The 26,085-nt window shown below is 41.0% G+C and overlaps 1 protein-coding gene across 2 annotated transcripts; it reads left to right on the top strand.

Annotated features, from left to right (window-relative positions):
- The first annotated feature begins 622 nt into the window (after nucleotides 1-622).
- COPS2 (COP9 signalosome subunit 2) lies at nucleotides 623-20,914 on the top strand. 2 transcript variants are annotated; one of them, XM_033166454.1, is made up of 13 exons: nucleotides 623-748; nucleotides 6,829-6,942; nucleotides 8,088-8,165; nucleotides 10,083-10,208; nucleotides 11,735-11,845; nucleotides 11,944-12,021; nucleotides 13,161-13,335; nucleotides 13,934-14,112; nucleotides 14,211-14,263; nucleotides 14,881-14,978; nucleotides 16,226-16,308; nucleotides 18,351-18,409; nucleotides 19,123-20,914. In XM_033166454.1, exons 1-13 carry the CDS (start codon nucleotides 695-697, stop codon nucleotides 19,265-19,267), a joined length of 1,353 nt encoding a protein of 450 aa, XP_033022345.1. In that variant the 5' UTR covers nucleotides 623-694; the 3' UTR covers nucleotides 19,268-20,914. The 2 variants fall into 2 exon arrangements, with proteins under 2 accessions (XP_033022345.1, XP_033022344.1); XM_033166453.1 differs by having other exon boundaries at nucleotides 630-748; nucleotides 11,756-11,845.
- Nucleotides 20,915-26,085: the final 5,171 nt, after the last annotated feature.

Genomic DNA, 26,085 nt, shown 5'->3' with positions numbered 1-26,085 from the left:
ATATCTTTTTATCTGTCAAAACAATTGTTTAGGCTACATATAACATTAATTATTATGTGTATATATATATATATGTGTGTGTGTGTGTGTGTGTGTAAATGCTTAGTCCTCACAATAAACTTTATTCGTATTGCATTGCATTGCATTGTATTTCATTTCATTTTTTTATTATTTCATTATATTTTATTCCGGTAGTGCTAACTGCAGGAGACCACAACAGCATTCGCCCTTGAAAACACAAGAGAGGAAAGGAAACGAAAGGGCGAAATGCATTAGGTGGGCTGATTCAACCATGCAGGAGCAGGCAGCAGCGCTCGCCGAAGCGCCTCCCTTCTCTGGCGCCTCTGAGGCATATCCAGGCCCAGCCGGTTGCTAAGGGCCCGGTTGCCAACCACAGGCCTGCTAGTGCACCCTCGATTAGGCTCCGTGCTCGCCGCGCGCGATAAAACCCCTCCCCTTCAGCCCCACCCGAACGGAGCCGTCGGGGGCGCGCGCGCCGCCGCCGCCGCCGCCGCCGCCGAAATTCCCACCCCCGTTCCCTGCTCAGGCCGAGAACAGAGTCACATTGAGGAGGAGCCGCGGGGGATTGTGGGAGAGAAGAGGGGCCGGCAGCAGCCTGTTTCTCCTCCCTCCCCTCCGCCCCTTTCCTCCCCTCCCCTCCCCTCCCCCCCCGCGCGCGCGTCCTCCGGCCAAGATGTCTGACATGGAGGATGATTTCATGTGCGATGATGAGGAGGACTACGACCTGGTAAGGCTGGGGGGGCCTGCGGCGGGGAAAAGGGAGGCCGGCGCCCGGCGGCGGGGAAAGGGCGAACTTCCACGCCGGGAGGGGTCCTCCGGAGCCTTCCCTCGACTCCCTCCGGGGTGCTTCCCTCGCCTTCCTTTCAAGTGCAGTGACAAGGCCAGCCTGCCCCCCCCTCCCGCCTTCCAGGGGTTGGAGGTGGGAAAGTGGGGCAGGCAGAGGAAGCTCGTGAGTGGGGATAGTTCGAAGGGGGAGGGGGACACCTACCTTCTCTGTGTCTCACCCAGCCACGACCACCACCACCCCCAGCCCAGTTGGGAGGTGCAAAACCTGAGGCTGCAGGAGTAGGCCCCTTCTCGGGCCCAGCGAGAAGTCTGGGCCCCCTGTGGGTTAAAGAACCGTTTCTTTGGATTTGGAGAGTCAGGGACGAAAGGGCTTAAGAGGGTCCTAGTACTGCCCCCCCCCATTCTTAAAATACCTTAACATCGAAGAGGAGGGAGCTTAGGGGTGATCGCTGTGAGGAGGTGATAATAATAATAATAATAATAATAATAATAATAATAATAATAATAATAATTTTATTTATACCCCGCCCTTCCCAGCCAGAAAACCGGGCTCAGGGTGGCTAACATCAATTAAAATCACAGCAAGAAACGGGTTAGCACACAGATGCACTCCAACTGGGATACATTGCAGTGGGAAACAGACCTTTTCTGTATAACTCTGGTTACTGCTTCATGTGGTGTTTTTTCCTTTCCTTTTCCCCCTTCACCTCCTGATTTTTTCCCTGAGTGTGTGTGTACACATGTGTGTTTGCAATATGAATCGGTCTGTGTTGCTAAAGGGAACTTTTAAAATTTGAGGCAGTGGCTAAATTTAATAGATATGATATTGCTGTTTTTTTTAAAAAAAATTGTTTTGAAATGTGTTGTGCATCTGTTTTAGAGGTATTTGGGTCAGGATATATTGTCTATTGTGTGTTCCTTATTTGTGTTCTTATGATTACACAGAGGAAATTTTCATAGAACTGTGTAGTTATTTGCCACCTGTGCAATGAAGTTCTCCTGTTTTAATATAAAACACGGGATACTATTAGATTGTCATCCTATGTATGCTTGGTGGGAATCAATTTCCAAGAAGCCATGCGTAGGATTGAATGAAAAGTTATGCTTCTTCCTATTAGCAACAGCTTATGTGTAATGTCAGTTTCTACAACTTCCTCATGTCCATATATCATTTCATTGTGAACCGGTTTTCTTATGGCTTTTCCAAAGAACCATTCAAACAGAGAAGAAATTATAAGCATAGTCTTAGTCTCAAAACTCTTGACGGTCAATGTGTATATTTCTTCTCACATCTATAAACCCCTCAGAACACTGACAAAGATGTTATGGGTATATTATAGTATCCCGTACAAGCTCTGCCAAGGGGGATAGGGTGACAGTTATATTGATGAAGACCCATAGTTTACAAGGTCCAGCTCCTGGCATGTCAAGTTAAAAAGATCTCAGGCAGCATAGCTAGGAAAGGCACTTGTCTGTGACCTTGGAAGACTGCTGTCAGTCAGCATAGACCAGTGTTTTTCAACCTTTTTGGGGCAAAGGCACACTTGTTTCATGAAAAAAATCACGAGGCACACCACCATTAGAAAATGTTAAAAAATTTAACTCTGTGCCTATATTGACTATATATAAAGTAATTCTCTTGAATAGGAATCAAATAAACACAAAGAAAGTATTTTATAATTACTTTTCAATTTTTCCCACGGCACACCAGGCAACATCTCGCGGCACACTAGTGTGCCGCGGAACAGTGGTTGAAAAACACTGGCATAGACCACAGTAGATTACGTACACCTTGATGTATGATAGTCACAGGTTTAACATATTATAAATAAGGTTTCTGTCAGTTTATAACTTTTTGACAGATATGTTTATCAGACAGTCCAGTGTTTAAAATTGCTATAATTCCCCACTCCACAACTTTTCTATGCATATTGACTTGATTATGGGATGAGAACAGAATACCTTTCCCCCTGTAGAATGCAATATAACCTTTACTTACAGAATTAAGGAATTAATTAAGATACCCAACAACCATGCAGTACATCAGCACAGATCTGGAGCTAGTGTAAATTAACATAGTTTCAGTGTAGTTCAACTTTTCCACTTACACGAAATTTTACAAGTGCTTTTTTCAGAGAGATGAGCAACCTGTGAGATATTGCTAGACTACAACTCCCATCATCCCTGACTGCTGACCACAGGTTCCCCATCTTTGATCTAAACATGTGTCCATACTTTGCTGATACAAGTATCATATTCACTATCCAGATTTGCAGGTTCAGGAGAGTTTTGAACTGACACAGAATTTTAGTTGGAGCAATGAACAATCATTCAAACGAACTTGTAGAGTGCTGAATGGATGATTACATTGTGAGTCAAGCAAAGAAAGCAATAGATGTCTGCTATACAGGTCCCTTTATAAATCAGCGTAGGAAACCTGTGCCTCTTCAGATGTTGCTGGAACACAACTCACATAAGAATATAAGATGAGCATGCTAGATCAGTCCTGTTGCCCATTTTATCCAACATTCTGTTCTCACTATGGCCAACCAGATGCCTGTGGGAAGCCTGCAAGCACAACATGTGCACAACAACACTCTGCCTACCTGTGATTTCCAGCAACTGGTATTCAGAGACATAATGCCTCAGAGCGTGGAGGTAGAACATAGCCATTATGGCTAGTAGCCATTGATAGCCTTGTCCTCCCGGGATTTGGCTAATCCTCTTTTAAAGCCATCCAAGTTGGTGGCATCACTGTCTCCTATGGGAGCAAGTTTCATTATTTAACTATATACAGCATGCTTTGTGCAGGGGGTACAGTTTGTTTTTATTCATGTTCCTGCAGGGTTAACAACCACTTGCTATGATTGCTAAATAGAACCTTCATGTGCAGAAGCAGTTTGTCCTTGAAAACCAGGTGTTGGGGCAAGCAGGAGACAACTGTCTCTTTAATGTCCTATTTATAAGCTTTCAGAAACATCTGCCTAGGCCTTGCTGGAAACAGTGCTGGACCTTCTGATCCAGCAAGGCAATAATATTTAGAAGCACACCATGCTTTTAAATAAGCTTCAGACCACTGCTTCCTGGTACACTCTTTCACACCAGTAGCTTCCCCCCCCCCCCAAATACATTCATCTATTGTCCATTTCTTCATAACTACCCTAGGAAAAATGTGTTCACAGGTAGCTATGCTTGTTCCTGCAAAGCCACCTCCCTCTCTCCTTGCATTGGAGATAAAAGTATCAGCAAGACAGCACCAGTCACTTGTTAAGTAGGTGTAGTAGCAATGGAAAAGCCCTCCTCACTTTCCCCCTAACACAGCATGAACTGAAAGTATGTTGGATAGGGAGAACTAAGCGTGTTGTTGGATGGCATTTATTTTTCTTCCATGCAATTGACTTTTCTTGCCATGTTACATTACATGAGGACATAGTTTGGATGTGTAGATGTTTACTGTAGGGTCATTATAGTAGATAAAATTATTTGTAAGACAGGACTTAAACGGGTTAAGAATCCATTTCTGTTTACTGGTGATGCTGTGATGTACCAAAGGGATATTTGATGCTGTCCTTTGGAAATGGATGAGGAGGACACTGTTTCTCAATCCTAGCAGTTGGATTCTGAAATAAGTATTGAACATCAACTGTGTGTATTTACCCTTAAAAGGTGGAATTTGCATAGTATCAGCTTTGCTTTCCACAGATCAGTGAGCATGCTTTAAGGAAAACTACATTGCAGAGGCTTTTAAACAAAGCTATACAAACCTTGAGTTATCTTACATATATGACTTTAAAAAGCAATATACCCAGTACCGTACTTCCCAAAACAAACTGACATTCATTGGATAAGACAAAACTTTAAACAAATGATAAAGGAGCTTGTAAAAGCATTTAACAGGAGAATAAATTCTAACGTTAATGTCTGTATCAGTCATGACTTGCACAGTTTTGCATAATGTTATCTTCAAAAAAGGGATGAGTTGATGGCTTTTGTTCCTCTGAAATGTGAAAGATGGTGCCAATGTGCATTGGCTAAATTTACCGGTATGCCTAACTTCAAACCCTTGTTCCTGTAATTCTCCCAGAACACCTACACTTTGCCATTTGCATGCATTCAACTTTAGTCTTAATTCCAAACCAAAACCTAGCGCAATATCTACCGGTAGATGTGTCTACTCATAGGTAAGTCCCACTGAGTTCAGTGGGGCTTAATGTCAGGTAAGCGGGCGTAGGATTGCAGCCATAGTGTGTGAAACTCACCTTGATGCCTCTTTCTCTTTGTTGTCTCCACTTCCCCACTGCTGAAATCTAGATTTGTAATCTCCTCATCACTGGGATCTTTATGTTTTGCTTCTGTTTCTTTGGAAAGTTCACATACACTTGTAGTTGCACATTATGTTTGTTGCTACAGGTGGGGGTGGGGGATGTCCATTTCGAGAGAGGGATTATATATTTAAAGAGGTGCACCACACCTTCCTGCAGAACCCTTGTCACCAATATCTAGACAGCTAAGGATGGAGGGACAAGATTTTAACTTTCTGTAATCGTTTGTGTAGGTGACACAATTTCTTTTCCCAAGGAAATGAATGTCAATCATACCATTATAGCAGAAGGTAAAAGGATGCATTCAGAAACATCACTAGGGTGAGAACTGAACCTGTTCCCCACCCCTGACAACTGTAGCCATCAAGAATTCATTCTCTTTCTGTCTGGTTTTCCACTGTGATAGCAGAATGGTAGATTTAAAAGGCTTTTGGTATGATCCAACAGGGTGGTTACAGAAGGTTAATGGTTAAAGATAACCATATGTTCTGCATATGCATGGCTAAGTTATGGTGAAAGCTGACAAGAGAAGATAGATTAGGGAATTTATACCAGAAAACAAGGAAGAGAGAGTGAGGGTGTTCACTCCCAACATTTAGGATATTGTATGTGCACCAGATATCCCTGTCTCTGATGAACTTGACTAGTGCAAGAACAGAATGAAGTAATGTGCAGAGTAAACTGCTACCAGTGAAACGTAATACATTTTTGCTCTCTGAATATTTTATGTAATTCCTTTTATGTTGTGATTGGACAAGGGGCATGCTGACATTTTTAAAATGCCCAGGTTTATCTCCCTGGCAACGCAGCAACAAGTGAGGTTAATGCCATGTGCCTGTGTTGATGACTTGGAGTGACGCTGCATGCTGAGAATGTCTGCCTCTTTCGGGCCATAACTTCACTTACTGTTCTTTTTAAACTTCTCAATCTACCGAACTGTCTTTGTGTGTCTATGCCTTCATGTTCATGGAAATAAAACTTAAGGTTGCCTTCTCAGGCTTATACTTCTAGAGAGAAATACTCTTGTGAACACAAGTCCAAATTTGAGGTGGGGTGTGTGCACTTGCTTCAAGGTTCAACCTGGTCTGTTTCAGAGGTGCTATGTGTCTTACCAGTACAACTGAATTAGATCTGGTAAAAATGAAGCTGTGTTTCTCCTTACCTCAGCCCTCATTCACTAAAATTCAGAATCTAAAAATGCCTATAGCTTCCCCCCTCTCTTCACAAATGAAATTTGTGGGTATAGCAGCCCCTTCAAAGTGAGTTAAGCCTGCCAGATTGTAGACTGATACATCCAGGGGTTTTCATGCAGGTCACCTTTAAAGTTTGGTTTCTTCTTTTTACACTTTCAGCCAGAATTGGAAGCAACTTGCAGGCATGGTTACCTATTTTGAGTTTCAGAATGACAGCTGCAGTAGTTTTCCTTTTTTTAAAGCTAAAGGTGGTACTATTTTTGGCTGGAATTTCTTTGGAGTAGATCAATAGTGTACTAATAAGGACTGCTGCCCTTGCATCTCAGCATTATGTTTATACGTATTCTGTTTGAAATATTTTTTAAAAATGTGAATATAACATTTCTTAAGAAGCAAAGTAGGTTGATGTCTGTCCCCCGCAACCCCCTGTTCTTATCTTATCAAAAAATTGCTTAGTATTTTTAATGCTTTAACCTGCATTATTGCTTTCCACTCTTTAAATGTAGGAATATTCTGAAGACAGCAACTCTGAACCAAATGTGGATTTGGAGAATCAGTACTATAACTCTAAAGCCCTGAAGGAAGATGACCCCAAAGCAGCGCTTAGCAGTTTTCAGAAGGTTTATAGTTTTTTGTTTCTTTATATTGGTACACATGTAACTGTGTTAGTTTTATGATGTTAGCCGCCCTGAACCCGGCTCCAGCTGGGGAGGGCAGGGTACAAATAAATTATTATTATTATTATGTTCCAACTAAATGTTTTCCTCCAAGTTTGTAAGAGCTTTCTGATCTGTGGTGGCCTGATGCAGCTGTAACTCTGCTCATTAGTCTTGGGACATTCCTCCTCATTTCATTAGCCAGTTATGGCTAATGTTTTGCTTTCTAATTCTATATGTTAAACCATAGTTTGAAGCAGGTTTGCAAAATGTGGTCTGGGCTAAGCACTCTTAGCGTCAATGTCAGTGCGGACATAGGCATGGTTCATATGTCATGTTAAATCATAGTTTGGCTTAGTGCAAACAAGGAGCATATTCATGCACACTGCTCAAAAGTTTCCAGGGCTCCTCCCCTGCTGCTACAGTGCCACAGACAGAATAAGCCTAACTTACTATGCTGTCCAAACCCATTGCTTAGACAATACCACAAGCCAGACTCCTGCTGGTTTCATCCACTTACACACTACTCTGCTGGTTTCTTGATTATATTTGCTTGTGATACGACTTTTAAAGTTGTTAAAGACACATTAGCCTCAGAACATAACGCAAGGGAGAAACTAATACATATGCTTTATTTTTGAAATCTTAAGGTTTATTTAATATTAGTTTTGTTCTATAGCAGAAGGTTAATCAGGATCTTCTAGCAGATCTCTGGGTGGCCCATTCATGTTCTACAGTATATATAAATTCCAGTGCAGCCTAACTTGGAATACTCAGTAATAGGTCCAGAATTCTTGAATTGGTGACAATTCCAATAATGCTTGAAATGTTGCATTGGATGGGATTGTTACACAACATGGTAAATATGAAACATCACAGAACCAGCAAAATAGTGGGGAAAGAGTAAGTTCTTGATGAAGATTTATCTATGTCTCTGACCATCACCAAGCTATCAAGTTAGACAGCAGTGGGAGTTAGTAGAATGACAACATTGCAAAAGCATTTCCAGACTGCCTTGGTAGATTGTTAAATAGGCTTCAGCATAACTTTTAATGAAATTTACAGATATCTAGAAAAAATTATCTTTGATTTATGTGGTTTTTTTATAGGTTTTGGAGCTTGAAGGTGAAAAGGGAGAATGGGGATTCAAAGCATTAAAACAGATGATAAAAATAAATTTCAAATTGGTAAGCTGTATACTGTTTTTCCTTGCTATTTTCTGTATTTGAAATTAAACCATATAAGTAGGGCAGCAAGGCACTTTTATCAAATGGCAATCTTCCTCCTTTCATTTGCTTACATGTACCCAAAAGGCATTTCATTGCTGATATAACTCAGCATTGCTGCAGTTGCCACAAGGTTGCTCTATAATGAATAAATTAATAAATGCATATGAGAGATTTCCCAAACCAGTATATTTCTTGTAAAAGTGTCTGTATTTCGTTTTTTAAGTAAAAAAGTTGATGCCCTCTTCAAAACTAGTAATAAACTAGTTTCCATATATACTGGCATTATAGCCTATAACAGCGAACCTTATCATTGTAAAAATAAATAAATGAAGCTTTATACCTGTGGGTCTTAATGCATTAAACTTACATAGAACCTGTTTCCATCGTCCTTAAGTATCCATTAATATCCTGTAGGGAGAAATATGTTGAAGCCTCAGACTGCATAACACTAATGTTTGATTTAGCCTTACGTGAATGAGACTTGAGCCTTCTTCCCCTCTCCTGCTTGGCAGCAAGAATTTTATAAACTTTTGCTTCCCATTTTAATTCCAATTTAACTAATGTCAGAAGGCTAAATAATGGTTTTACTGAAAAAGCCAACTTCATAAATAATGGTTTTTAATTATCTTGTTTCAATAATCTGTGGTTAAGATTAATCACAGTTTAGGGTTCAAATGTAACATATTGTGGTAAATGGAAACGAACTCCTGTGCTGTTCTCACAACTATAGAAGGTGGGTGGGTGGGGATTGCATGAGACCAATGCTTGTGCCAATGCTAAACCATAGTTTAACATTAGATTGAAACTTTCAAAGTGCTGTGGTCATATTTATAACTTTGAGGGAATGACATAAGGACCACATGCTTTACTTGCTTCTCTCCACCAGGTCATGCATACCCAGCAGACAGAAAGACACACACACAATGCCATTCCATGGGGTCTTGGCATACACACACACACAGAGGGGGGGGGGTGAGAGTGCTTTTCAGCACTTGAAAAACATTGATCTAAGGCATGGACCCTTCTAGATCTTCAAAAAAATTTCATAGGGTGATGATGACAAAATCATTAACAAATCACAGAACACACAGGTGACCTATGATTGGATGGTGGTTTTGTGGGAATCCCTTGTAAAAAATGTTGAGGATGCAGAAAGATCTCTACCTTGGATCCAGGTTTTTGCAATATGGTAGCACTGGACAGCATCAGATCTGTAATTTTCATAGTTCTATTCAATGGAGACATGTCATGTGTGATTTGATTATGTTCATGCAGGGAGAGGGAGACCATGAAAAATTGCAGTTTCAAGTCGATCCATTTTACTGTGTGCATATGCCTTTTTCTCTCTGTTGAAACTTGTAGCACCCCACTGTCTACCCCCTGGTCACTCTGTTTTCCTCCTCTCAGATTGCTGCCCTTTCCTTCCTCCCCACTTGGTCACTCCTCTTTCTGTTTAGCTTCTGTACTAAGTTTTGAAAGCACATAGAATTCAAAGAATATTGCTTTTACAAGATTCCTTCTCCAACTTCATGTCATGTCTTTTCGAGGAAAAAGGTACCTCACCACATTTGCAGGTACCAGGGGAAGTTCAAGAGTACTGTTGCACCCGCAGATGCCTCATTGGTAATCCTCCTACACAGTATTTGTGTTACGTAAGGTCATGTTCTTCTAAAACATCTAAACTAAATCACTCCGACTTTTCCAGCTGTGAGTAATGTGCTCATTTCAAATGTATGCACACTCTGTGGTTTTAAAATTGCACACCTCTAGTTGCACATGCAGTGTACCAAAAATAAACACTTTTGTGTGATTATTTTTGAATGCCACTGGACTCTGCTTCTAGTCCTAAATGCTTAGTTGTTTTTCCCCTTGCAGACTAACTTTCCTGAAATGATGAACAGATATAAACAACTATTGACATATATACGGAGTGCAGTTACAAGGAATTATTCCGAAAAATCCATCAATTCTATTCTTGATTATATCTCCACTTCCAAGCAGGTTAGATTATCCTTCCTTCCAAATTCTATGTTTTGCACCTTTTAAAAAAATGAACTTTGAGAATAATTGCACTGTTGCCTATTGCTAGTCTCTCTCACTGTCAGTATAATAGGTAGGGAGAGCGCTGAGTTAGATTTATAATTTAGAACTGCAGATTTGCACTTCTAAGTCACAGGAAAAAAAATTGTTGTGAATTTTCAAGGACTGACCCCGTGTGCAATTTAATGTCACCTAGTGTTTCTCAGGATGTTGTATGAACTGTACTGAAGTGACATTGGTGTATCTGTTTTAGACTATGCTCAAGATGACACAGAGAGAGAATATGGGGATTTCAACAGAGCCCTGTCAGCACTCATTGATTCCTTAACAGAACTCAGCAAAAAAAAACACCCCACCCTAATCTAATATGTAACAGTGCAGTGCTCTTCTCTCCGCCCATCAGAAACGTGCAGGCTATTTAAAAAATGCTGAAGAATGTTCTTGGAGGGGTTCTGCAGAAGGCTATGAAATCCTTGAGCCTTCCAGCTTCATTGTTGTTGCTCTGCCAGCTATACTTTAACAGTACAGTTTCAAAACACTATCTCAGTTTTAAAACAGTTGGCATCTGCATGTACTAAGTTTTCAAATCCCTGCCTGATTGGGTTTGCATCTCAAAGTTGGATTGCAGAAGTATTTTGATTCTGCCATGAGCTCTGTGTGACTTGCTTTCATGGGCCAAGTTTTCTGGGGTCAGGAAGAGCTACCCTGGCCTGTGCCTTTCCAAGACACTTTGAAGAGCCATTGCTGAGATTCATACATGATAAATAGCATGGCACAAGAGCTCTTAGCAGAAACCCAGAGCCTTTTGAGAAATTACTATTTCTACTTTTGCAGCTAGAGAATAGCTTGAGCAGTTCTGAATGCAAACTCAGGAGCTATAAATCTCCCATCCAAATGACTGACCAGGCATAGGCAAACTCTGGCCCTCCAGATTTTTGGGACTACAATTCCCATCATCCCTGACCACTGGTCCTGTTAGCTAGGGATGATGGGACTTGTAGTCCCAAGCATCTGGGGTGCTGGAGTTTGCCTATGCCTGGACTATACATTATCCTCCTTTCACTACTATGGCTGCTCTGTCATCCCTGGTGCCTGATGAAGCAGCCAATTATGTTCCAACACGAACAGTAGACTCAGTTTAGTGAGGGCCAAAGATGGGGAGAGGGGAGGTTGCAGCAGCTTTATTCCCATAAAGGGGGAGTGGAATCTACAGCTTTCAGAGAAATTGAGAGCCCAGGTGAGGGTACATAATTATGCCCAAGAGAAATGGTGGCACATCTTAACTATTAAGCAGAACTCCTTGGGAAAGTTATTATTTGTTAAGTTTTTCTCAATTACAAAAGTATGTATGCCTTAAGTAGATGTTACAATGTATAAGTTGTTGATTTCTTCATCTGATGTATTACGAACTGTAGTTTAATCTTGCTCTTTGCATATGTTCATGTTGACTTTATTAACAGACACAAATTTGCTGTTTACAATTATAGAATTCTGATTTTTTATGCCAGATGGATTTGCTTCAGGAATTTTATGAGACAACACTTGAAGCTCTGAAAGATGCTAAGAATGATAGATTGTGGTTTAAGACAAACACAAAGGTATCATGGGCAGTGGGGATTTTGTTTGAAAGTAATTTTTTTAAAGTGTGTGTTTAGAACTCACAGTGTGTTTTTAAAAAGCAACTTGTTGTTTACAGCTTGGCAAATTATATTTAGAACGAGAAGAGTATGGGAAACTACAGAAGATTTTGCGCCAGCTCCATCAGTCATGCCAGGTATGTTACAATCTATTTTCTCTACTGTTTTCAAAATATAATTAATATAGGAGGATTTTATTTTTTATAATGTGTTTTATTATGTTGTGAGTTGCCTTGGGACAACCCTAAAAGGCAGTGTTTCAATACTGAAGTAAATAAAACACCCAAAACTTGATAATGAGGTGGTTTGGCAAGCACCTCTGGAGAAATGTTTCACAGTGATTGTATCACTACTAAGGTCCTATATTCAGCACTACAAATCTAAAGTCCTATAAAGACTGTACCCACTACAAGGCATCATCCCCTTTCTGTCTCTGGTGAGTGTTGCATAGAAGAAGAATGTGCTACAGAGATGTGTGCCAGGTTAGTTTTTCAGATGCGCTTGAAGATGATTCAGAAGCATTTACTAGTTCCGAATTCTGTTGCTGGCGATGTCAGGACTCTGATAAGTTGTTCATTTGCATTGGTTGCCAGTGTGTTTTTGGAGCCCATCAAAGGTACTAGTTATGATCAAAGAAGCCCTAAATAGCCTGAGTCACTATATTAGCTTACACACAGAAATAGAAATTAGTTTTGTAATTGTTATGGTTTGGCAAAACAGCAACAGTCTACATATTGTGCTGATTTTTTGCTTTATGCATCTACATTCAACTAATATGATCAGTAACAAATGGTGGCTATTTTTTCTGTCCTTTTAGTAAGATTAGGTTTTTTAAAAAATGTGTGTTGATTTTTTAAACCATGCAAGACACTACTTCAGTTTTCTGTCCCAGGAAAGCTTATATGGAATGTGAAATAATATTATGCTTTAAATTCTGATTACAGTGGTACCTTGGGTTAATGACTTAATTCGTTCCAGAGGTCCGTTCTTAACCTGAAACTGTTCTTAACCTGAAGCACCACTTTAGCTAATGGGACCTCCCGCTGCCGCTGCGCTGCCAGAGCACGATTTCTGTTCTTATCCTGAAGCAAAGTTCTTAACCTGAAGCATTGTTTCTGGGTTAGCAGAGTATGTAACCTGAAGCGTATGTAACCTGAAGCGTATGTAACCTGAGGTACCACTGTATATTTAAGAGTGCAGGTTAAGATTTTTATGGAGAAGAGAGTCGTAATTACTTTCCCAATTTACAGTGCACATTTTTCTTCCTTTTTGTTAGACTGATGATGGAGAAGACGACCTTAAGAAGGGTACCCAGCTATTGGAAATATATGCTTTGGAAATTCAAATGTATACAGCACAGAAAAATAATAAAAAACTTAAAGCACTATATGAACAGTCATTGCACATCAAGTCTGCCATCCCCCATCCACTGATCATGGGGGTCATTAGAGGCAAGTGCTGTTTACTTTTCGTTATCCGATCACATAGCATTTGTCTAGTTAGTTCACTGCATTTACCCTGTATTTTTCTATTGTGTAAAGACAGGTAGTTAAAATCTGAGCATCTTTTGTCTGCTTTTATTATAAAGGATTTTATTGGATTGTGCATGATGCAGGAAATAATGTTTTTGTAGGAATGCATCACTTCCTTTTGTGTAGATGCAAATCCTAGCATATTGTTTGCTCAAGGCATATTCCACAACATAATGTTTCCGTGACTTGAAGTTTTCTATTTGGAATAATTCCATCTGAACAAATGTATTTATAGTAGGGTTTTTTTTTTAATGTAACAGTTGAATCTTTACCCCAGGGTGGCAGTGTCCTTCTTTAGTTCTCTTTAGAATGCGTGCTTGGAGTAGGTTGTACAATCTGGAAGATCACAAATGAAGTTCTGTTATTTGGTGTGTTTGCACTTTGTCAGAATTAGAAAATAAAAGGTCATTTCTAGATGTTCTGCTGGTATCCATATTGAAAAAACATAGCATGCTAGAAGGAATATTTCTGGTAATTGTAAGACAACAATATTGATCTCTGCTTGTATTTCTTTCAGAATGTGGTGGTAAAATGCACCTAAGAGAAGGTGAATTTGAAAAGGCACATACTGATTTCTTTGAAGCGTTCAAGAATTATGATGAATCAGGGAGTCCAAGAAGAACCACTTGCTTAAAATATTTGGTCCTAGCAAACATGCTGATGAAGTCTGGAATAAACCCATTTGACTCTCAGGAGGTACAGTTCTCAGTTTCTTACTGCTTTTATGAAGGCAATTAGCATAAACCTTTTAGTTGGTATCTAAATATGCTTATTGTTGTTTCTGTCCTGTTCAGGCAAAACCATACAAAAATGATCCAGAGATTCTAGCAATGACAAATTTAGTAAGGTAAGAGCTAGTTTCCCTTAAGGGCAAAGCTAGAAGCAAATTTTAATCTAAATAATCTAGTGAGCTGTAGAAACAAACTCAAAAGTTGGTGTCAAAATTACCCTTAACAGGAGAAAGTTTACCAAATCTCAGATTTTCAAAATGTGCTGAAGGCATACTCGCATTGCGTTTTACTGTAAATGAGATTGCACTGAATATTAAAATCCTTATTCTCTGCATACAGGCCAGGAGCCACAGAGCCATTCAACTAAACCCAGGTCCTATGAAAGCATAAAAAAGTGTGTTTATAAAACACCAATCCTCCCCCAATACCACATGGCAAACCATTCTTGAAACTGAGAGGGCTTCCAAAAGTAGTTTCTGTTGTAGTGGTATGGAGGTCTGCTGCTGAAAGAGAAGTAAACTCACTTTGCCCAAGCCCTTGGTCATACTTAGCAATTTGAATACTCACCTTCAGTTTCTGTTCATCCTAGGAAACGGGGGGGGGGGGGTTAAAGCTCACTATAGATAATGTGTTCACCTCTGTTTGGATCATAGCAATCAAATTCTGTTATCTGTTTTCTTTCCTAATTGACTAAATTGTAATACAGTGCACATGCTCTCTTTCTCACTTGAAGTGCCTATCAGAATAACGACATCACTGAATTTGAGAAGATTCTGAAGACAAATCACAGTAACATCATGGACGATCCCTTCATAAGGGAACACATTGAAGGTATAGCTGTGAAGAAGTCTTGTGATTTTAGCCAGCCCGAGCTCCTCATCCATGTCCACAGTGTATAAAAAAGGCCTTCTTTTGTAGCGAAAGCATGATAAAAATGTAACCAGAATAATATTTTGTGCTAGATAAGGCTGAATAAAATGATTTTGCAAAACAAAAATTGGCAGGAGTTTGACTGGAAGAAGAAAAAATAGATTTTAAGTATTAACAATTTTTACTGACTGCTGAGTAGCTTACCTGTGTTGGGGTTGGGAGAAGGAACCATACCTTGCAGCTTCATGATGGTACAGCAGAAAGAGTCTCCCTGATTATCTGTGAGACTAAAGCACTGTCCCGCACAGCCGTTAGCTGGTGGGCTGGAGTGTATTGGACCTGGTTGCCAGGGAAACCAGGACATACTCTGATCCTAACCACCAACATGGGCAATCCAGGAGACATCTGCCCAGTTGCCAAGAGAAACAAGATTGGGGCAGGGGGGCAGTCTTGCCTGGAATGGAGCAGAGGGAGCATACATAATTCATCACTGAAGCTTTAGAGTAGCCTTTCTCAACCTCAAGTCCCCAGATGTCATTGGACTACAACTCCCATCATCCCTAGCTAGCAGGACCAGTGGTCAGGAATGATGGGAGTTGTAGTCCAACAGCATCTGGGGACCCAAGCTTGAGAAAGGCTGCTTTCAAAGATGAGTGGGAGGGGTGGCCCAGGGAGGCAATGAAGTGTGACAAACCTCCTCGCCTCTGATCCAGTGTATCATGGGGCAGCCAAAGGTATAGGGCAACCTTTGTGTTACAGTTGTGATGTTATATTCCTATGATATTAAAGCCCTGGCCTCTAATGAACTATACTAACAATCAGTATCTTTTTCAGCTCACTGTGTCTTGAGTAGCTGTTAACTAAAGATGTCAGGAATTGAACCTGATGACATTTACTTGGGAAACTTTCAGTTTCTACTGGTTGATGCCCATTTTGTTTCCAAACTGAGCTACCATTTGAGTTAGGGGGAAAGCCTTAGGAGCATTTAAATACAGTTGAATAATTTGTTAGTTTGATTTAAATTTCACACGAATTCCCAGCTGGAAACGTCATTTGAGAGTACATTCTTAGGGTTTGATATACAATCTTAATGCATCTATAAAAGTGTAGTGATCACTGGATATAAAATTAGACCTATGCATTTGTTTTTATCTAAAATGCTTTCATTGTATTCATACAGTAATTACCTTGCTTTTGTTCTTTTCCAGAACTTTTGCGAAACATCCGAACACAAGTGCTTATAAAATTAATTAAGCCTTACACAAGAATACATATTCCTTTTATTTCTAAGGTATTTGAACATACTGTCTCCAGAGGATTACACTTAAAACTGCTTGCAAAAAAGGGGGAGAAAAGCTGCATCTTGATATTTTTTTCCCCTCTTGAAGGCTTTAACAGCTGGCCAACCTCTTGTTTGCTGCTTCCCTTCCAGATGCCAGGGTTGTGAGAGATGCTGTAAATCCCAGAGGAGCACAGCATAAGTTTAGGCTGTGACACTGGGTTGAGATGAGATGATTCTTTGGCTCAAATGTTATGGCCGGGGGTCAGCAAAAGGAGCGGCTCAAAAACCGATTGCAGTTTTCTGTAGAAAGAAAATTCTGTTAATTTGTGGCAGCAGGGCTTACTTACCTATTAGTGATGTCACACACACACACACACGCCACGTTTGTTCTTTGTTGGCTTGCCACTGCTACAAATGTCAATGGCAGCAGATTTTCTAACAGCTCCCACCTCTAGCAACTGCCCTCTTTCACCCAGCGGTGCATGATGCCACATCATGATGTGCCATAGGGCATTCTGGAGTGAAATGGGTGTCTGTGGATATGGTTGTTACTTGCAGCAGCAGCAAACTAGAGTTTTCAAAGGAACAGAAATAAAAGTGGGAGGGTCTGGTGAATAACAGTCGACTACTGCCGACTCAAATTCTTTTCTGTATTTGCTACTCTTAAATGGAGGGGCGGGGAGAGGTAAATGTGAGATCAACACTGCTATTGGATGCACATTCATCTTCCTCACAAACCTATGAAACTACATCTGTGAAAGATAAGTTTGAAAAGCTGTGGTCAGTGCCTTCTAACTTCTCAAAAGCCGTACAGGAGGCTGAAGTGGAATTGCAGTGGGTACAGAGGCCTGCACAGCTACTTGTTCTTCAGTTGAGCTGGCAAAATCAAAATTAATTAGGCAGATTTGGTTATTTGCACAATTTATTACAGAATTCAGTTTTCATTGGCTTTTTTTTAAATGTGAAAGGCAAAGCCATGGTTTATGCTAGCTAGTTAAAAGTCCATGCCATTATTGGAACTTCCAGATGTGCAACAAGAACAAGTCGTACCTTGGTTCTCAAACGTAATCCATTCCGGAAGCCCCTTCGGCTTCCAAAACGTTTGAAAACCAAGGCACGGCTTCCAGTTGGCTGCAGGAGCTTCCTGCACTCAAGCAGAAGCTGCGTTGGATGTTTGGCTTCTGAAAAACGCTTGAAAACCGGAACACTTCTGGGTTTGCAGCGTTTGGGAGCCAAATAGTATGAGTACCAAGGTGTTCAAGAACCAAGGATCGACTGTATAGAGTGGCTTTCCTTCTTACTTTCTGCTCAGAATTCAGCTTCACTGGTTTCACTCAAGTCTCCATGGTGCAGCAGCCTCTTGGTCATAATTGGTGTCAGTAGTCTGTGAAAACCATGGTTGAGCTTCAAACTCTTTGGTTTAGATACATTTTAAATTGTATAGCTAAAAAGGAAAACAAGATTTTGCGCTACATCTGAACCCGGCCCCTGTCCCAGTCCCCTCAACAGCCTGACCTGTACATAGGTTTTACTATTGCAAGTAAAGTCAAGATAACTATAACTGATTCCGCTGTTTGTGTTAAAACTTTCCTACCCTTTCCTTTACCGTCATATATACCCACTGCAACATGCATCTTTCCTCAACCTGGTGTGCTCCAAATGTGGCTGGATTCAAACCCCAGATAGCACGGCTGGATGTCAGGGTGCTGCAAGCATCTTTGAATTTTTTTTTAAACATACAAACAAAACCTTTATTCAAAAGTTACAATACAATAGTCCAAACTTCTTGAGGTCACAAGGTTGGGAAGACTGGTGTATGGTATTGAGCTATAAGTGTACTGCCAGCAACAACCTGCAAGGCTGCCTCTAAAGGCTTTCATCTGCTAATCCTTCCTTTGTGAATGCTTCATCCTTCCTTTCCTAGTGATCATACTGGTATTGACATTACATATTTAGTCTACATCAACTTCACCCTTGCTTTCCTAGATAAAGAAAAAAATTGCTTACTACCCAAAGTTGCGTTGATATTTAATACCTCTTTTCTCCCTTAGGAGTTAAACATAGATGTAGCTGATGTGGAGAGCTTGCTTGTGCAGTGTATACTGGATAAGTGAGTATTTTCTTATTTTCCTTTTTGAGTACTGAATATTTTTAAAGGTTTATATATAGCAGGGGTGGGGAACTGGATTGGGCCAGATCCTTACCTCCCCCTGCTCCCACTCTTTTTGGTGCCTGGTAAAAATATTTTTATTTTGACAAGCCTATTCAGATGCTTAGGAAGTTGAAGTAATTATAATCTGTTTGAGTATTTTAACTTTTGCATGTTTTAAAGTACTGTTGTAATTTTTTCTTTTTATGTTTTTGGAAACAGCTATGAGGTTTTTGTTTTTTAATAATAATCATCATCAAGCAGTGTATAAATTTTATGAAATAAATAATAAAAATATCCTACTCATATTCAATAAATTAGGAGTGTCCCATGGACTTGCACACACCTTGTTAATCCCACCCTTCCCTTTTTGACCCCCACCAGAGTTAATCTGAACCAGTGACCATTAACCATAGTTAGTTTGCCAACTTCAGTTTGTAGCATTAATATAATTCCTCTACAGAAAGAGGAGTCGAGGGAACTGGAGATGTCAGGAGGGAGGGGAAGGACTCTATGAGCCCCTTGTTGTGCTCTTGACCTCCTGGCCATGAGTGGAAACACTCATAATTTGCATCAGCTTGTGTTGTCTGGAACATTCATAACTTTGCACCAGCCTGTATTACCTATGTTGTAGGTCGCACTTTAACACTTTCTTGTTTTGTCTCTTGCTTTAGCACTATTCATGGCCGAATTGATCAAGTCAATCAACTCCTTGAGCTGGATCATCAGAAGAGGGGTGGAGCACGGTATACTGCATTAGATAAATGGACCAACCAACTAAATTCTCTCAATCAGGCCGTAGTCAGCAAGCTGGCTTAACCAACAACAGGCAATTACAAAATGTACTTAAGGCAACAGCGCAGTGATGTAAACCTTAAAAACTGGGAATGGCAAAACTACTGTCGGTTGGTGTGCCCTGAAATTATTGGAGTTAATGGCAGAAGTGCTTTTTTGATCAGCTGGTTTGTGTTTTGCTGCTGCATTTATCCCAAGAAAAACAGCTTTAATCTCCAGAAGAAAACCAAATGCCACGGGATTTATGCTGTGTTGACATCTTGCCCTCACCATGCAACACCCTAATAATTTGTCAAGGGGCAACTAATGACCAGAGCGAAGGTTTTGTTTGTCATGATTTTAAATACACTGACACGTTCCTGTTGGTTTAAATTTAAACATATTTTACCTGCAGAAAAAAGAAATCTCACAAAAAATAACCTGCAATAACTTGAAATGCATACCCTTTTGAACACTTCCTTTTTCTCATGTATAAATCAAAATGTTTGCTGCATTTTGCAAAATGTCAGTTCTCCAAAAATGTGTCCATATATTTCTGTACCTGCAGTGTAGTAAAGGTTTAGAAGAAACCCCGTAATTATGGTGGCATACTGTCACTTAGGTTTCAAGCAGCAAAAATAAACAGTGCAGTTCAGAAATTGTACAGTTTTGTTTCTTGATGTGTTTTTCATTATGTGGCTGGCTTGTGTTAAGAGATTCAGGGAGAGTGTTGTTGCCTTCTGCCTGTATTTTGAAAGCACTCTGAAGGTCAGGGGCACCATCTACGAAGCTCTGTTGCTAAACAACTGCAATCTGTCAAAGGGGCTTATGTGAAACTTCCACACATGCCACATTTTCTTAGTGCAAGCCTAATACTGCCTGCTCCGTGGCTAGTCAGTCAAGAGCACTCCACTGGCATCTTCCCTTTCAGTTTCAAAGAAGAATGTTCTTGCTAACCATAGCTAGTGTCAAACCACATTTTGCACCTGGAATTAGAATGGGTTTGTAGACTGGCTGAACTAAATTTAGTTAATGAAAATACAAGTGCAGATGTAATCTTAACCATATTAGCTCTGAAACTGAAAGGGAGGTGGGAAATGTCCACATTGGGTTGCGAACCTGTGGGATGCACTTGATTATCTAATGTGATTAGGTAATTGTGCAACAGCTGCACCTATTAACTTAAATTTTGCACGTGTGTTTAACTATTACTCTTTGGTATTTATATGCAAACGCTATTGATCAAGCATTACCAATTTAACTGTTTGCTAATGTACAACCCTTTCTTAAGAGTGTCATAGCCACTGTTGTTTTGGCACGTCGCAGAACTGGATTTTTAAATCTTGGATTTAGATAAACATGGGCTGTGGTTGATGGGATTGCTCAGACGAGTGGTGCTAAATGGAGGTTTGTGGTTTTACTCTTTTTAAAAGAAAAGGGGGAGAAACTATAAATAAAAACTGTGGAAACGAAGACCAGCATTCAGGAGTCATACCTGATGGCTATGGAGTCCGAATTGGTCTTTTCATATGAGGATTTCTGAAGTGGCAGGTGGACTACAGACAGTTCTTTCACAGTCTGCCAATAGGAAGCAGTAGAGGGTATTTCAAAGCATTATTGCAGCTGAGACTGTTCGGTTTCCATATGGAATCTGATAGAATATGGTTAACAGAAGTAAAACTTTAAAAATGAGTGTTGGTTGGCTTTTTGTTCTTTTCATAGTAAATTCCTAGAATTGAGGGGATGTGGTTGTGGAAATATTTCTGAAAACCTGCAGGGTGTGTCCAAAGATGGAGTTTTTGTCCTGCCTGCCCATGCTTCTCCTCCTCTCCTATGTCCTGCAGCTGCTTCCCATTCTGTATCCTTATGTCTTCCCTTTGTACTAGCAGCACTGGTGAAAGGATAATCCTGGTTCATACATTTTAGATGTCTTGTGAAATTTCCCTTCCACCCTCACATGGCATCCCTTTTGAGAACATGCTGGATCAAGCAAAGTACTGTTTTATAACCCGATGTCTCTGAGAGCAGGAGCGCTACAGGTCATATGCCTACCAAGATTTTTTATTTTTTTGCAATGATGTCCCTTGTTGGTTTTGTTTTTTTGAGCCACCGCAGTCTTGAAAATTGCAGTGGCCATGTATACAGCTGCCATGTAGAGGCACTGTTGCATTCGAATGTTGCCTCCGCATGATGCTGGCTAGAAGCTCACTGGTTGCCTTCACGTGCTACCGGTTATGTGAGCAGGACCAAATAATTTCTTACTGCTTGTATAACAAACTATATAGTAGTGCATTCAATCCCTAGGCCAATAGCTTTCAAACTTCTGCCATGGAAATCCTGCATGTTGCAGAGCATTCTGAAATATGTTCTAGTGCACATCAAGCTCTCAAGAGGTATTGTTGTTCCACATGAACTGAAAGTACTGGTACATTCTAGAAGATGCCTTAACAATCCCTAGTGTGCTATGTAGCACAGCACAGGTTTCAGACAATGGTACCTGGAACACAATCACAATGTCAGTGTCTCCTCCCCACTCTTAAAAAAACCCCACATAGGTAACTGTGGGGTTGTTTGTTTTTTACTTGAGATTTAAACAATGAGAATTTTATTGTCCAGGGCTGAATTACGTACTGTGTATCCAAATGGATTCCCCACCTCCTTCCATTAAACATTACGCAAATCTGGGAAATGGCTTGTCATTTAAGGTAGGAGCCAAAATATATGTCTGAAATCAGATGGTTAGCTTTCTTTCATAGCTGTTAGCAAGGAGAAGCTTTCTGTACAAAAATAAGGAACAAGGGTTGGCACACTTTTCTGGCCTTGGGCCGGTTCTTCCGGCGCCGATCGCACAGAGGGCGGTGGAGCACGCGCCCATACGTGTGTGCACTCGCTTTTTCTGGTGCACTTCTGGCGCAGCACCGGGAATAGCTTGTGTGCGTGCGCATGAGCCTCCGCAGACCCGGAAGTGTGCTGGAAATGACGCGCATGCGCACAAGCTATTTCCGGCGCAGCGCCGACCCAGAGATGGGCAGCCATGCCGCACCAGTAAGAGCAGGCAGCGGCAGGGGTTGTCGGGGGCTGGATAATTGGCTCATGCGGGCCGTATCCAGCCTGCGGGCCTTAGTTTGGCGACTCCTGTTGGACCAACATCCTTTGAAACAATATCTAGCATGTAAAAGGTCCCAAGTTCATCTCTATAGAACTGAGAAAGACCCATCTGAAAATTGTGGAGATGTATTGCTAATACCAAGTTAGATGGAATAATGGTCTAATCTTGTATAAGGCAGCTCCCTAAGATGCTGGTATCTCCTGCATCAGCCTTTGTCACCATGGCATCCATGATAGGAACTATAGTCTTGTATGTATGTATGTATGTATGTATGTATGTATAGAGAGGTGGGTGGGTGTGGCAGGTGTCCTACCCATTCTGTAGTCGGGGCTCATGGTAAACTAAAGGATAAGATTTCAGCGCCAGTGCAGTCCAAATTCTGCATTCCAATTATGTGCCTTTTTATAAATTGTGCAACCAATGTCCATAATTTGCAAAATTCTACAATTTTTACATTTTCTACCGCAAGGTGGTATTCCAGTGTTACTCAGAGCAGACCTATTGAAAGTAATTGATATAACCAAATGAGGACTAATGGTTTATCCCCACTCCCCAACTCCAGTAGAGTTGTGGCAGCTGAACAGCTCTAGCTACAGACTGACATTGAAGGGTAGGGCAAAATGGAACATTTTCCCAGAGTGTGACAAATGGATTGGCTGTGTTCTGAATAAATTTTATTAGGGCTTATAGAGAAAAATACAAACCTTCATATCAAATATTGTTGTTTTTTGCCCAAACTAAGACTTTGTTCTAAATGCGAGAGAGAGAGAGAGAGAGAGAGAGAGAGAGAGAGAGAGAGAAATAAGAAAGAAAGAAAGAAAGAGAAATAGAAAAGGGGTTAAAGAGAGGGAGAAATAAAATTCAGAAAGTAAGGGACTTCTCATCTTTGTCCACTATAATTAAACAATATTCACTTCATCCACTCCAATATAACACCCAACAAATGGATTGGCTGCAGAGAAGCAGCATGTTTTATGATGTTCCATGGTTAGCAGGAATGTAGCTGGGCATTCATATAAAGCAGTATTCAGTAGGCAAAAAGCTGCAATAATTTTTGGCTTTGAAGCTATATGTTTTACCATATAGTATATAATAAGCTTGATGAGCAGAATACACACATGAACACCAAGCGAATCCATGGACAATTTATGTGTGTTAAGTTATTCCCAAAGAACCCTATGACACCATAAACAATATCATTGCTCTGGATGAATATGACATACTTTAAAATCTGGCGAGTGTGCCAGGACCCAGGCAAATTTGTCCTGGTGACTTGGTTGAGCCTCTGTGCCATCGGTTTGCTATTTTGCCCTATCTGTGGTGCAATTTCTCGGTCTGTTTAGGCCAAAGTAAGGCCCATGGAACTTGATGGGACTCACTCGCTATTAAGTGTGTTGAGGGTTGCAACTCTTAACCTTGTCCTTCGTTGCCTTCGTCCCCATTCCAAAGCTGCTGCTGTGAGCTACTAAACAGCATTCAGAGGAGGATTGTCTGGAATCTGACCCTGCCCTGTAGGAATCTATGCAGTCCTCCTACACCTTCTGACAGAGGAATTGCAGCACTGTAATAGAGACCAAGTTGTCGTAGATGAAGTGAGATAACAAACAGGGATCAGAAACTGGAAGGCAAACCCCACTGAAGGGTTAGGTCCTGCTTATATAGCAGTACAGCTGGCATTTCTGCCCTGCCTGATCAAGGAACACAGCACCACCTATCCAAAAGCAACCACTATTTGCACAATTGTGAACAACTGTATTATGCAACTTAAAAGGGAGAGAAAAACATGGTTGTTGAGAGATAGTTAAAGCAGGGCTGGAGAACCTTTGGCCTTCCAGATGTGGCAGAACTATGACTCCTGTCTGCACCAGCGAACATGGCCAATGGCCAGTGATGATGGGAGTTGTAGTTGAACATCTGGAGGGTAAAATGTTCCCCACAACCTGTGTTAAACACTGTCACAATAATTAAACCTGGGCTAGGCGCTTAGGACTGATTCTTGCAGAAGTTGTATCCCAAAGAATGAAAGGGAGACAACATAATGCAGATTTGTACCTCTTTATAGTCTTTGACACCCTTCCTTTTCTCTTAATTGTAATCTGTTTTAATTGTATTTTTAAATTGTTGTAACCCCCTCTCCACCACCCACCCACAACTCATGGCGAAGGTCAGTTCAGAAATACAGTAACAACAAAAATAGTAATAATAAATAATAGTAGGCAATGTGACTCAGCCAAAGTTATGTAACAACGGCCACCAGCACCTCTGGCTGGCTGTGATTATAATGCAAAGTGTTGTCCCGAAAACTTTCGCCTCCATAAAAATGTTGCACTGTGCATGATGGTCTATCGCATCACCCCTCCCAGTATAAGCTTTCTTAGATCCACAACTGTGATCTCAGAAACAGACAAGCAGGGCTGGTGCCAGCACATAGCATCCTTTGCCAAAGGACAAGGCCCACCGCCACTGGTACCAGCGCCCCAGCTGCCCTTTACTATTAAAGCAGTGTCTTTCCACTTTAAATAGTCAAAGCTTACACCCAAAGAATCCTGGAAAGCATCATCTGTTAATGTGGCAGCTATTGGGAAACCTACATTCTCCCACAGAGCTACAATTTTCAAAGTGGTTCCCTTCTTCTTGGGGAACTCTGAAAGCTGTCGCTCTGTGAGAGGAATGGGCAACATGTGAGTGTCTCCAAATAACTCTCAACACACTGAACTACAGTTCCCAGGATTCTTGAAGTGGGGGAGTCAAGACTGTTTAAGATGGTTCTGCTTTAAACGTATAGTGAAGATGGGGCCCAGGTGTGGTCTAGACCTCCCTTTATTCTCCCCTCCCCACGGTCCATGGAATTGGGCTTGCCGCTACCACCATTTTAAATTTCCTCAAGTACCAAAGAGCTGAGCTAAGGCCCAGTGTTTTACCTACTTGTTTCTATTCGGAAAAGAATGTTTTGCACACTCACCTGGAAACATTTTTATTTATTAAAACATTTCTATACCACCTCGAGCATATCAGTTTGGAAGCAATGCACAGTCAATTGTTTAACATACTGGCATCCACCTTTACAGTAAATCAATACAGATAAAAATGATAATAAAGCTGATAACACAGGACGGAGTTGAAGCATAACAGCCTGCTGGGAATAAAGATGAGCAAAGGTCTACAAACACAGGAACCTACTTTAGCACAGGTATTGGGTATCTTTGTTGTTCCCAATATTGCTCCTATTGTCCCTGGCTATATGCCATGTTTGTTGGGGCTGGTGGGAGTTGTAGTTTGGCAACATCTGGAGCGTCAAAGGTTCCCCAGCCCTGTTTTAGTGAGCCAACAACTTGCCTGATCTGAAGAGAGGTGTTCTATAAAATCTTGCCACCCTAGAAAAGGCCCTACCCCTCACCAAATTTGTTGACTACCAAGAATGCATTGTCCGCCAAACAAGCAAATAGGGCAAAAGAGGTGAAGGTGCTCCTTCAACACCCAGCTGGAAGAGGAAGCGATTCTCAGAGTGAGTCCAGAGAGCAACAGTGGGTCACAGCATTCAGAGAGTTGGAAAAGAGACTAGAGTTGCATTGCCACAACCTGCCCTGCCATCGGTCTTGCTTCTGTCCAGGAGCGCCACAAAATGTCTGTCCCGCTGTTTGGCACTATACAGGCTAAACGGGGTACCACTAGAAGGCAAGCACATGTTCAATACGCTTCCGGCTACATTGGTGAGAGCAGTGGTTAGAATGACCTTGGTTGACCAAGCCACTAT

Source organism: Lacerta agilis, chromosome 13, assembly GCF_009819535.1.
Source record: "Lacerta agilis isolate rLacAgi1 chromosome 13, rLacAgi1.pri, whole genome shotgun sequence".
Taxonomy (NCBI): domain Eukaryota; kingdom Metazoa; phylum Chordata; class Lepidosauria; order Squamata; family Lacertidae; genus Lacerta; species Lacerta agilis.
This window is presented reverse-complemented; position numbering and strand designations above follow the sequence as displayed.